The 13,982-nt window shown below is 30.4% G+C and overlaps 1 protein-coding gene across 1 annotated transcript in view; it reads left to right on the forward strand.

Moving 5' to 3' along the window:
- LOC106469017 (puromycin-sensitive aminopeptidase-like) overlaps window positions 1-13,982 on the forward strand; it is a 70,266-nt gene that overhangs the window by 34,416 nt on the left and 21,868 nt on the right. The window contains exons 3-10 of the mRNA XM_022397414.1: window positions 1,460-1,544; window positions 2,840-3,039; window positions 4,181-4,288; window positions 6,481-6,681; window positions 8,426-8,522; window positions 9,881-10,029; window positions 10,859-11,023; window positions 12,792-12,896. Of these exons, the coding sequence (XP_022253122.1) occupies window positions 1,460-1,544; window positions 2,840-3,039; window positions 4,181-4,288; window positions 6,481-6,681; window positions 8,426-8,522; window positions 9,881-10,029; window positions 10,859-11,023; window positions 12,792-12,896 (1,110 nt within the window). The remainder of the gene's footprint in view (window positions 1-1,459; window positions 1,545-2,839; window positions 3,040-4,180; window positions 4,289-6,480; window positions 6,682-8,425; window positions 8,523-9,880; window positions 10,030-10,858; window positions 11,024-12,791; window positions 12,897-13,982) is intronic.

Raw genomic sequence — 13,982 nt, forward strand, 5'->3', positions numbered from 1 at the left:
CCAATAGATCTCCTGTTGTTCCAAAACATTATATTAAATAAACTCAAGATACAGCTCAACAAAAAGACTGAGAATGAGGTGTTTAGAATATAAGCTTTATAATATTAGGTCATCAAGAGATTAATGTTGCTTGTTTTTAGATGAAAAACCCCAAACAACTTGTATATCAAAACAAAACATTTATTAAATGAAGTAGTCTTCATTCTTATCGATGATGCTTTTCTATTTTACAGCCAGGTTGTTAATGCCCTGATGAAAGAAATTGCTTGGCTTTGAAGCAAAAACATGTCAGTGTCCTCTTTAACACCTTCTACTTTTGCATGTGTTTTTCCATTAAGATGGTGTTGCAGCAAATGAAAAAGATGGTAATCTGATGGTGCCACATCTGGAGAATATGGTGGGTGGGGGAGAACTTCCCAACCCACCTCCATAATCTTGTGTTGCATCAAATATGCCACATGTGGACGTGCATTATCACGGAGAAGAAGAACACCTTTCCGATTGATGAGTGAAAGGCATTTCTAATGAAGGGCTTGATTTAAACATTTCAGTTGCTGACTATAGATCTCTGCATTGAAAGTTTGCTGTGGATTGAGGAGTTCGAAATGAATTACTTCTTTGATGTCCCACCAAATACAAAGCATCACTTTCTGCGGATGGAGTGCAGGTTTTGGGGTCAGAAGTGGTTTTTGTCTGGGACTGAGCCATTGTTTTTGGCAGTTAATATTTGCAGAGAGAATCCATTTTTCATCACTGGTAACAATTCTGTCCAAAAATGGTTTACACACCAGAAGAAACGAAACAAGGTTCACATGTTGGAAACAATGATCATCGGAGAGTTTATGAGGTACTCAGACACCTTCTTTGAGGTGTTTTCCCATACTCCTTAGATGTTATGTATTGTTTAATGAGATAGTACAATTTCAGGGCCATTTCACGTGTGTGTTGCCTTGGGTTAGACTCAACAAGTGTCTTCAGAGCATCAGTATTAATTCCAATATGTCGGCCCCTGCCATCACAGTTTTAAGACTAAAGTTACCAGAATGAAATTTGCTGAACCATTGTTGACACTTATGAATGTTCAAAACATTTCCATAAACTTTGATATTTTTTGTGGCTACAGAGGCATTGTTTCCCTTGTATTCAAACAGCATTACATGCCAAACGTGTGTCTTGTTGTGTGCCATCACTATAAGGGATTAGAGTATACTAAATTTTACACATTATATAGGCTACACTAATGTGATGTTTAAGCAGTTTGTTTAACTATTATACATGATGTACGTTTTTGGGGGGGGTGGTTAATGAAAGTGTTACAAAATGCGACGTTAATTTCTTGATGACCTAATAATTAACAAAAATGAAAGAATAGCATCTTACAAAACTACTTAGTTATAAAATGTAAATATTATTTGATTTTTATTTTAATACACTTTTTTATTTTTAACATCAAATGAAGGTGAAGAATGAGACATCTGTTGTGGTTTTAAATGTTTTGGAGCTCCAAGTGAAGCTGGCTCGCTTCACTAGAGAAGGTGGATTAGGTAAGTGCTTGCTAATTGTTTGGTTGGTCATATGAGCTCTGATTGTATTTTTGGTGCTTGGTTCCTCGGATTGATTGTTTTAATTCCTATTAGATAAAAATGTTTAGGTTTTTTTGTTATAAGTGCATGTTGTTTTGTAAGCATAATATATATTTTGAAAATATTTAAGTGTTTAAGTTTAGGTTGTATTTATTTGTTATGCAAGACGAAAAAACATAAATGTAATAAAATAAAAACAACCATTTTCTTGACATAAAAAGAAATTAATTTAGTCAGAATAAAGTTTTTCAGATTTAGTTTTAATCTGATAGGAACCAAATATGAAAACGTGTCTTAGTAAAATTTCAATACCCCTTATTATAAACTTATAATTTTAAACTAATTATTAAGCCTTGTACTAGTATCATAATATCCAAATTAAGCTTAAGGTAATTTTTGCTAATTCTAGTTCAGAATTAGTATCATTTTTATGGTTAGTGTATGAAGAAATAAGTCTTACTATTTATTTTAAAGTTGTTTAGAAAGGTTGCATCTTGCTTAATAATATGGCAGAGATCCTAATCAGAAGTTGTTGAAAGTTTTTATTTTCCAAGACTAAAAGTAAATAAGAAACAGTATTATAGCATTTAAATCAGGAAGATGGAAATCTATAAATTTTGCTGTAATGAATAGTCCAACTTGATATTTGATAATCCTTTGAGGAATGTTTTATATCAGTTACTTGTGGAAAATCAGATCAAGTATTAAAAGTTTCATCTATATTCAGTGTTTTTCAGTATTTTTCTGATTATGTTTTTTGAGTATTAGCATTGCTTTCTTGCTGCAAAAAAACATTTGCATGTTAAATACTTGTTGAGCTTTTTTAATTGCATGCTTAGGGGATTTATTATTTTCTTTGCTGATGTGCTGGTCTCTTGAAGAAAAACTGTAGATATTTTAGTTCAGCTTAGATAACACTTTTATAGAAAAAAGTGCTATCCATCCTACAATATGCTTATGTCATTATCAGGACTTTGTATTCTAGCCTTCTTCAGTGATACTGGTTAAATGCTATATTGTATAAGCACAGTATTAGTGAGTTTAAATATGAATTTATTGTATTGAATTATTTGTGGTCATTTTCCATCACAATTCTCCTGTCGTGGAATAGAGATTGACTGGTACCATTCTAAAGTTCAACACAAGAAGGATGAAGGAACTGAAAATATTGTTTATTTGTGTTGTTTATTAGTAACAACAAACCAACTTCCACTTTTAATTCCTAAAAATAATTACTTTATTTCTTTTTCACCAAGAACAAAATGCCACAAATATTAAAGTATCTCAAGATGATGAAAGACTGATACTGACCTTTGATCAGCCTTTGACTGTTGGTAAGGGTGAATTGTATTTGGAGTTTTGTGGAGTTCTTAATGAGAAGATGAAGGGGTTTTATCGCAGCAAATACACAACCCTTGAAGGTGAAGTACGTTATGCAGCAGTGACACAGTTTGAGGTATGAAGATTTAAAAACAATCTTGTATAAGCTGGTGAGATAAGAACAAAGGCTGATATCAGTTTTAAAAGTTTGAATTATGATTTGTTAAAATCTTTGAAAAAATCACCATTATGTTATTTAACTTTTCTTTCTTACGATTTACTCTCCTGTATTGTAATTTCCATGCCTGTCCAGTTAGATGTAAAAGACATCACAAGGAATTTGTTTAATCAAATTAATATCAAAATTGGGATGTGGACTGTCATCATTTCAGGTTAACCATTTTAGAATAATAATTTGTAATTTTCATGGTATATTGAGGGAAAAAAGTATACAAATATTGTATATATATATGAAAGATTGTGTTATATTCCTGTTTAAGTTAAATACTTATTAAAAAAAGGGTTAGCTCACACCTCTAGGCAAGGAATCACAATATGGGAAACAGTTTAATTTTGATTAGAAGGATATACATATAAATGATTTATAATACAAAATTCCCTATAAAGTTTAATGATTAGGATAATGATAATGCAGTAATTAATCATGACTGTTAATGGCAACTTTTGTTTTTGTCATAAACACAATTTAAAAAGCCAAACATTTCCCAAGGACTTAGATTTAGAAAGGTGTACTTAAAGTAAAACATGTTGAGTTTCAGTGTATTTATTTGGTTGAAGTTCATAATAGCTTTTGAAAAGTAGTCAATTTTGAGTCAGAGCATGGTCAGCAAAAATTTTTTATTTAACTTTTCTTTGGGGATTTTTGTGGATAATAATATATCGTTAGTTATCTTTTAGTATTTTAACTAATGAACACATTTTGACGAAAGAGGTTGGTTTTCCTTATAGATGTACACTAAAGACTAGTTCACATATATACAGTATATTTAGTTAACATGTTAATTTGTATGCCTGTGAAATAATTTTACTTTTCTGTACATTATTAAAGTCAGAGGTAATAATATTTCCTTTTTAATCCTTGCAGTTATCATATCATTAATATGAAATGAAAATGTTCATATAACTTTGTTATGTAATTCAAAAACTACACCTTCAACGGGAATAAGCTGAGGATAAGTTTCAATTGTTAATGCTTTGTAAGTTCTGAGTACCAAACAGTATTTTGAATTGTTTTTGTGTAATTCTATATAACTTAGCCAACTGATGCTAGACGTGCATTTCCATGCTGGGATGAACCTGCTTTGAAAGCAACCTTTGATATTTCACTCATAGCTGCAAAAGATCTTGTTACTCTTTCAAACATGGTAAGTTTTTAATGGAAATGTCTTGAAAATAACAGTTATAGTATTGTTTTACCAAATATATATCTTTTTATGTTATAAATTCGTTGAAGATAATAATATTACAAAATTCATGTAAAACAATCATGCAATATTTTCCTTAAAGAATTTGTGAAGTAGGGCATTGAATAGGTTATGAAACCTAGACTTCTGTTTCTCCACCTTGTATGTATGAATATGTAATACTGGAAATAGTTATGGAAATATCAAATGAAATGGACATAAAATACAAGATTGCTATCCCCTCTATTGGATGAAAATCAACTGTACCAGTGTGCAGTCATGTACTGATAGTTTACACTGATTCGCTGTCTTACTACCAATCAGCCATAATGACTACAAAGTGCTGACAGTCGTACTCTTCCCAGTAGTAAAGTTGTGAACGCAATCATGGCTCCCAGTACTGAAATGAAAATTTAAAATTATGTAGAGATCAAATTTTTTGGCTACTTAAGGTTACTCTATGTGAAATAAGGTAAATTTCATGTTTGTATATAATATGTATGGAAACTAAAGAAGGTATGTGAAACTAGTACTGTTGATATTAGAAGTGGCAAGGCAAAAAAGTCCAAACTTTTCATAAACACCAATATTAGTATAGGCTGCATCTTATCCAGAGTTGTTGGAAATCTACCTAAGAGTGATGGTATTCTGAATGCTAATAGTTATAAGCATATCCTTATCTATCATATCATTGCATTAGGAATGCTCCCTCTCCCCAGTGGCACAGCAGTATGTCTATGGACTTATACTACAAGAAACCGGGTTTTGATACCATTGTGTAGCTTTGTACTTAATAACAAACAACAACAACTATCAGGAATGAAACCTGCTAGGCAAGGATTCAATTTACAGCAAGACATTGATCTCAAGTATGCTTAATGTGTTGGTACAATATCAGGAAGAAGGCAGATGGAACACTTGCAACAATGGCAACAGTATGAATATTAATAAATCTCTATTGGCTTATGTAGAAACTGAGAAACTCAAATAGCATCAAAACAGTTTTCCTGAATTTTGAGTAAAATTACAGGACATTTGGAATAATATATTTCAGTCATAAAAAAAAAAATGCACTGCTCTGTTCAAAGCAAAATATTAGTGCATTGTTTATTTAACTTATTTATTTTTCTTTCATATTTTCTGTAATATTGTATTTTACAAATTGGTCGATCTTGAGTGAGATATGTTATGAAGGCTATTTAATGTTCAATAGCAAATGAACCATCAGAATATTATTAATTATGAAACATTGAAAAGGGATACATGCAATATAATTATTATTTATAATTTTACATTTTTTGCTTTAAACGTAATTGTATTAATGCAACCTGAAGTAATTTTTGTTTCAATCTTTTTAAGTTATAAAAGTAACAGGTACATCTTATACAAAAGTTTTTATTCAATTTTGATAGTTAAGATATCATTTTATCATAGTTGGTTGATTCAATTTTTATTTTGTAGCACTAGCATTTTGCTTTATTTTATTATTGTTAATGTATTTTTTATTTTTTTTTGCTTTTATTAATTTGAAGCACTTCTAGTTTATTTGATTTTTCCTGTAATGTGAGATATCTAGTAATCAGATCCTTTGATTTTTTTTGTAATATATGAACTTGATTTTAAAAAGAGGAACAGTATGTAAACTGGTCTGTATCAATCTTTTGTAAACTCAGAAGTCAGTAATAGTGACCTTTAGCACTTCTAATTTTGTACCATTATAGTAACTAATTTATCAAGGCAGTAATGCCCAATAAAAATAACAATTTACAGCAGGGTAGTTTTAGGTAATAAATGTCTCCCAGTGGGACAGCAGTAAGTTTATATACTTACAATGGTAAAATCCAGGATTTAATTCCCCATGGGGATACAGCAGCTAGCTCAATGTGACTTTAGTCTAAAACGACAAACTTCTGTAATAAATATGGTAATGTTAAGTCATTTTACCAACTTCTTGGAAAGTATAATTCATAAGAAGGTTTTACTTTAAAATTTTAACTGTTTCTACTAGAGAATTGAAAGTTAAATAAAATTAATAATTGTTGCAACATTCCATGATGTTGACTAAAACGTAATTATGTCCATAGGTTGTTTCTTATATTATGTTTCATTTGTAAACTCATTATCTGTTTTATTTTCTTTACTGTCATCCACAGAACATTGTTAGCAGTAAACCTGTAGCCACAAATCCTGAACTGAAAGAAGTACAGTTTGCAACCTCTCCAGTTATGTCTACGTATCTAGTGGCCGTAGTGGTGGGTGAGTTTGATTATGTGGAGGAACAGTCTGGTGATGGAGTACAAGTGAGAGTATACACACCAGTTGGGAAACAGGAGCAGGGAAGATTTGCTCTGGAGGTAGGTTTTAAACACTCTTTTCTAGACTGTTTATTTACAGGTTTCTTGTTCACCAGAGGTGAACAATATAAATAAACAGTGAGGAGAAGGCTAAATAGTGTAATTTTGTGACTTTTTGTTTCACACAGCTTCATTCTAAATTCAAGAAAGTGATCCCATATGAAATGTACTTGAAAGGCAAAGAGTGATTGATAACTGTTTTGAATTATCCAGCAAAGATTGAATTTGTTTTCAACTTTCTTCAAGGTACCAACTGTTATGGAATTTCATAAGTTATATAATGAAATATTTTTTTAGTTCTAAACCTTTATGTGTAAGACTCGTCGTATTTAGCTGTGTTTTACACTGATACCAATATATGCACAGTGTGTAGCTTATGCCAGTTTTTTCATTGTATTAGAAATAATGGGAAGACTTTAATATTCATGAATAAGCTCACATTCTTACTTTATTAGCACATATTGGTTGAAATTTAAGTACCATACATAACCACCATTTGCATTCTAGTCATTGAGATTTATTGGTGAGTCCCATTATTGGTAGGTTTGTCTGTCCAGTTTGAATAATTTTTTGAAAAAGGTAAAAACAAGTATCTTGTCAGTTGTAAAGCAAGGTTTTGGTTATATATTACTACAAATTATACTGAGACTAAGAAACAAGTAATTTATAATCACCTTTCATATTTCTGAACTTTCTGACAGTATATACCACCACATGTAGATGGTTATTGTTTGTATACCCTTTTCTATTTAATCCTTAAACTTAACAACTAGTAGCTAAATGTTTTTAATTGTTCATGGTACTATCCTACCTGTATGTAAACCCACTAACAGCGAAAAAATGTGTGTGTGAATATTTCCATAAATTTTTATTTCTTGGACATTCCTCACTTTCCAAGTAGAACCAAACTAGTCTCATAAAACTGAAATGCCACAACCACCAAAATCTTGTCTTTGTACTGTGTAACACTACTAACGATGAGAGTAACTAACCTACAAGCACATGTTTAAGTTGTATATTGTATGTTCATACTCTTCAACCTAGGATTTTGAGAAATTATTAGTAGAGAAAAGGGAAATGTTTAGTTAAATCAGCAGAAATTTGATACACAATGAGCACAGACATTGCTTACATTTTAACAATAGTTTCTGTGACTCAGACTGTTTCCCATTAGACTTTCCTTTCTACTCCAACTTTTCTAACTAAGCCTAAGTAAGTGTCAGTATACTAAGCCTACCAAGTGTGAGTTTATTTTATATAGATAACAAATAAAAAGTCATTATGTAATAATTAATTTTAAAGTTAAAAGTAAGGTAAAAGTTTTTCTTTGGAATAAATGTAGTTGAAAATTGTATTTATTTCTCAATTCCCTGCCAAAAGTTTAAATGCTTTCACAGTTTCAGTTTGCAGGTGTTTTTGACAATTGATATCTGTGATAATTATTGTTTTTAGAAAGTTCAGAAATGTCGGAGAGCATGTTAAATATTTTTTTGTATTAAAATCTTAAGGATAGTAGCATTAGATACTTACTAAATTAAGCACTTTTTTTTTTAGTTATTGACAGTACGTTTAATATTTCATTAAAATTGTTTCTGTGTATTCATAAATAACTTTAGCTTTTGTGAACAATATACGAAATGCATAATTTTTGTGATAGAAGGTTTCATGTTGAGAATTGTCATTGTAAATATAAAATATATTTCTTGTACAGAAAGAAAAACTTATATTTTATATTTTGAACCAGGTTGCCTGTAAAGCTCTACCATTCTACAAGCAGTATTTCAACATAGCTTACCCATTACCAAAAATGGATTTGATAGCTATATCAGATTTTTCTGCTGGTAAGATCTTTGAAAAGGAAATTATAAAACTAATTTAAGAGCTCACATATTGTCAGAGTTTTCTGATTAAAACTTCACGAATCAGATGATCTGGCCAAGGAACCTGTGTGTTAAATTATGTAAATTAGTTAGCTTGAGAAGTAGAAGTAATTTATCAGAAGATGACATGAGATGAATTACATTCACTCAGTAATGATTAATTTAATTTAAAGGTCCTGCTTGCATATCTTGCAATGTGTGTATAAATGTATTATAGTGTGTAAAGTTTTGGTTTTAGTCTATAAAGTGGTGTTATCTCATTGCATACGGCCTAACTCTTTTTCCACATATTTTGACTATTTACAGTGTTATATTCACAGTTTAATTAAATGACTATTATCAATGTATGCCAAAAAAATTTGGTATAAAGTTGTAGTTTATATTCCAGATATTTTACGTTATCTAAGTTTTAACCTAGGAATTTTAATAGGATGTGTGTAAAAGATTTTCAGTCATTATTTTGCTTTGTCATGTGATACATTGAACTTTAACCTCTGAACTTTGGAATTTTGTAACATCAAAAGTAGGATAATGTGGTTTCTGACCAAATAGAAATACAAACTGCACATATTTACAAAAATAATTTAAAGTTTGAATTTTCTACCTTCTTGATTTGCTGAGATATTAATAAATTTGTCAAACCCATCAGAGAATCCCCTTCCCCCTCTCTGACTTTTAGAGATTCTTTGAAAATCAATCTTACATGACTTATGGACATGTTTATAGCTAATAAAAAAGAACAGATTCTCCTCTACATAAGTCTTATAAGTCACTCTTTAGTTTTCCTGTCATTAGTTAGTGGAATTACTTGGTATGGTGACTAAATTTTGGTGCTCTGAATGGTGCAGGAATTTTTTAAACCTGTTTATAGCTTACTTAGAAAGCCAGGTAAATTACAGTAGTTTTTGGACATTCTATTCTAGTGACTCGTATGTTTTATGTCCTAAAATGCATAATTGACAACTACATGATTCTTTTTTTTGGACACCCATATTTGTGAGGCTTACTAAAGAACAACTAAAATTTACACGAGTTCAAAAGAGTCCGAGTATGCAGTAAGTACTATAAATTCTTATTTTATTTTACTGATGTTAGACTAAGTTTCTAATATTTACATTTCAGTTACTTTTGTTTAAAAAAAATGTGTAACAATAAATAAAGTATATACAAAAAAAAATTTAAATTTCACAAGCTTAAGTGCTATGTGAAATGTTACACTCAACAAACACAGAAAACTGTGTGTTCCTGCTGTGATTTATTTTCTGTGGGGTTTTGTCTGATCAAATGCTCTTCAAAAACATGTGATTTAAATGTTTCAGGTGCCATGGAAAATTGGGGGTTAGTCACCTACCGCGAAACGTGTCTTCTTGTTGATCCACAGAATACCTCGGCTGATCGCAAGCAGTGGATTGCCCTCGTGGTTGGGCATGAGCTTGCTCACCAGTGGTTTGGTAATCTAGTAACCATGGTGAGGATTAATTTTTATTATTTACACTGTGGATGTTGGTAATTTTAGTTTGACATTTCAACAGCTAACCATGCAGAAAAGTTATTTTAAAAAAGTTTAAATAAAATTTTATGTTCTACAATTTATTGCTGTGCTGGTCATCACTGAAAAAGTAAATTTGTTGTAAAAGGTTCACTTTTCAGGGAAATTGTTTTTCTTTTCTAAAACATACTAAAAATTGGCTCATGTCATTGAACAATTTGGGTGTTTCAAGTACAAGAAAAAAAGGAAGCATTGTGTGTACAATATATTACTATGTGACATCTCCAATAAATAAGTTAACAGCTTAAAAAAATAATGTGCCAGCTAATATACCTGAATTTTTATCAATTTTGGTGGTATTGAAATAAGATTCAAAATGTATGTAATACTCTGCTTGTTTCAAAAGGTCATTGAAAATTGTTGCTCTAACATGGAAAAAATCACAAGTTACATATAGTAAACAGATAATGCAATTTTATTTCTTTAAGTCTCATTTATCCAAAATAATTTTGATGTCTTGTGTGTATAGTCTAGTCTCTACCACATGCTTGCTAAGAATTGCTGTTAAAATATTTTACTTAAAGATGGGTTTTATATCATACATTTTTCAACTAGTTAAAACTGTAAAACAAAAACCTAAATGTTTTAACTAAAATTTTTAATCCTATTCCAATAGCTAGTATTTAATAAGATAAGGCTATTTGTAGGGCTGTTAAACATGTTTATAGTAACGTGACACTGGAAAAATTCTTTATGTTTGTTTTAAATTAACTTCTATTTAATGTTTTATTTTTGTGAAATATTTCAGGAATGGTGGACTCATCTTTGGTTGAATGAAGGTTTTGCATCATTTATTGAGTTCCTGTGTGTCAACCACCTGTTTCCTGAATATGAAATTTGGACTCAGTTTGTGACTGATGTCTATACTCGTGCTCTGGAGCTTGATGCTTTGCACAACAGTCATCCAATTGAGGTGAGTTAGAATGGCCTTACCTGCAATCTTAATAAATTTAGACAAGTAAATGGTGTTACTGTGTATGAAGACTTAGATCTAAACTTAGAAGTTGGGTTTTAATCCATTCCAACCACTGGCATTATATAAAACATTTCTGTATTTGCATTCATAAAAATTACTAACTCAAATAAAAAATGTATCTAAAACACAGACAATTCAAGTGTAAAACATGATATCATTTAAATGTGTTTGAACTTAAATTGAAGTTATTTGATAACAATTGATAATGAAATAAAAACTGCTGTATAACATAGTTGTATACTATTCCATTGCATAACCTTGCTTGTAACCATCAACATGAAAGCCAGGTTTTGCACATATTTATTAGTAATTGTATAATCACACTCCTAATGGTATCATGTGCTAACCCACTTTGATGAGAGAAAAATTGTAATAATATGTATATACTTGGTTAAAACTTACTGTATGTTATTTATGAAAGCTACCTCTGTATTCATTTTAGAAATTATTTATAGCTATTTCAAAAAAGACCCATTCTAATTTTTAAGCTTATGCTGCAATAAAGTCCACCATATGATTCCATAGTTTCAACTTAGAAACAGGAGTTTTTGTAAAGCGAAGAAGAACTGCCCAAGTTATTGCTTCAACAAAATAAGTATATAAGTATGGGAACTATTAAAATTAATTTACTACTTTTGTGGAGCATAAAATAAGTACAAAACCATGATTTAGTTAGGGTATTTATAGTCCTGTGATCAAGAAAGGCTTCTGATGTAATAGCTAAACTTTAGAAATTTACAATCCATGTAAGGAACTAGACTGTAATGAAGAAAATAATCACAGCTTTCATTTGATATATTTATAATTTTGTTAGTTTTAGAAACTTTGAAGTTGTAAAACAAAAAGTTACTGCTAGTTGAATTTTTGTTGTTTTGATGCAGAGTTTCAAAAATTCACTATTTTCAAGCTATTTAAGCTAGAAATAAACAACAAACATGGAGAGAGACCATAGAATTTTAGCTTTGTTTCATTTTGATGTTTTATCCATAAAAATTGAATTTTATATCTGGACATTTCATTCATAGTTTTATTTGAAGTGATTTGAGAGGAGTGACTTGATATATTGGTCTGGAAATAATCTTGAAACACCCGTGCTCCCACAATTAAGTGTTAACTTTAGACTTCAGTCTTGAGACATGCTCCTGTTACCTCAGTTAGTTAATAGGTTTAGGCCTCAGTTCTCATGGATCTGCGTGATAAGTTTAGATCCAGTCAATCAATGGTACAAAAAGATTTAAAGCTGAAAGAAATTGTAGTTCGTATCATTTGATATTTTGGAAATAAAGAGAAGAAGAAGAAAATGTTAGTTTGAAATCATTGAAATAGATAAAATAAAGTGCAAGATGTGTGATATGAATTAGTATTATGTTTTATTTAAAATGTACTAGATCTCATGTTATGTGATTTTATTTGTGTTTCACATATATGTGAAAATCTCTATTTCTTTAGTGATGGTAGATAAAAAACATATTGTAGTGTTAAGTAATATTTTCCTTGGCTCTTAATAGGATGTTCACAAGCATATTTTTTCATTTGTATGTTTCACAGTTTAACTTAAAAATTTGGATGTATATTATTACTTTAACTCAACCTACAATTACTGCAGTAATTTGCTTTTTTTCCATTTTTGATTCACAGTTAATAATTAATATTAATTATTTTAACATCCTTTCTTTTGTTTATGAAGAGGTTGTCTTATCTGTAGGTTCCAGTTGGCCACCCATCAGAAATTGATGAGATCTTTGATGATATTTCCTATAACAAGGGGGCTTCAGTCATTAGGATGCTACATCGATTTTTAGGAGATGAGGTAAGATTGAATCAGCTCAGAATATAGAAATCTCTTGTAATTCTGTCTCGTATCTTGTTCTGATTACAGATTTACTTTTGATCTCATACACTTAGCACTTGACCAACTAAAACCAGGGGGGAACAGTATTTGAATCCTAAGGTTTATGGGTGTGTTTGCAGGCTTATATCTTTTCTTGATATTTATTATTGTAACATTTTTTTAATAATAAATTAATATGTTAGCAAATGCAATTATGTAAGAAATTCTTTTAATGGAGTGTTTATATTTTAGCCATATGTTCTAGATCAAGGTAGATAGATCATAGAGATCCATTCAGTAATAAGAATTAATTTTAAATGGAATCATATAAAGGTACATGGCAACATTAAATTTTTAAAAATTTTGCCTGATCTCTCCAACCCCTCAGATCACCTACTGGATGAAAAATCGTATATAAATTTTATCAACATTTGGTTGTATAAAGTATTTAAAAAAATCCATATTGCTTACCCTAACTACATTTTGTGCTCCCTGACTAATTTTTTTTATTTGGAATGGACCAGAGATCAAACTTTCAGCACTTGAAATATAGATGCAAATCTGTCATTTCCAATATGGTACATTACCTCCTCTCACAGATATAGCTATTCTCATTCAGTGCTGGTCTCTATATGCAAAACTTTTTTCACAAGCCTTGAGCTCCCATGTATCCCATGATCAACGTGGTTCAATTACGTCTTGCATGTAAATCATCATGCGACAACCCTCCACCAATAGGAGTGCAACACACCCTCCTGATGCATGTGACTCCCTCTGTTCAATTCTACCAAACTTTTTTTTTTTTTTTTTGACACTTTCAATGTTGATTGAACTGTATTGTAATTTATTCTGAAGTATAATTGTTATTCTCATTTTTCAAACATTTGTGAACATAAGAATATCTTACTTTTCTTTTCTAGTTTTTCTTTTATTTATTCTATTAATTTATTCATGTGTTTGGTTATTCATCTTAAACAATGAATTCTGAAATCCAAGTTACCACTTTGGAGGTAATACCATCCACCAGCCCACTTACACATGTGGCAGTTGGGGGAATTTGATTAT

This window comes from Limulus polyphemus, unplaced genomic scaffold, assembly GCF_000517525.1.
Source record: "Limulus polyphemus unplaced genomic scaffold, Limulus_polyphemus-2.1.2 Scaffold3265, whole genome shotgun sequence".
Taxonomy (NCBI): domain Eukaryota; kingdom Metazoa; phylum Arthropoda; class Merostomata; order Xiphosura; family Limulidae; genus Limulus; species Limulus polyphemus.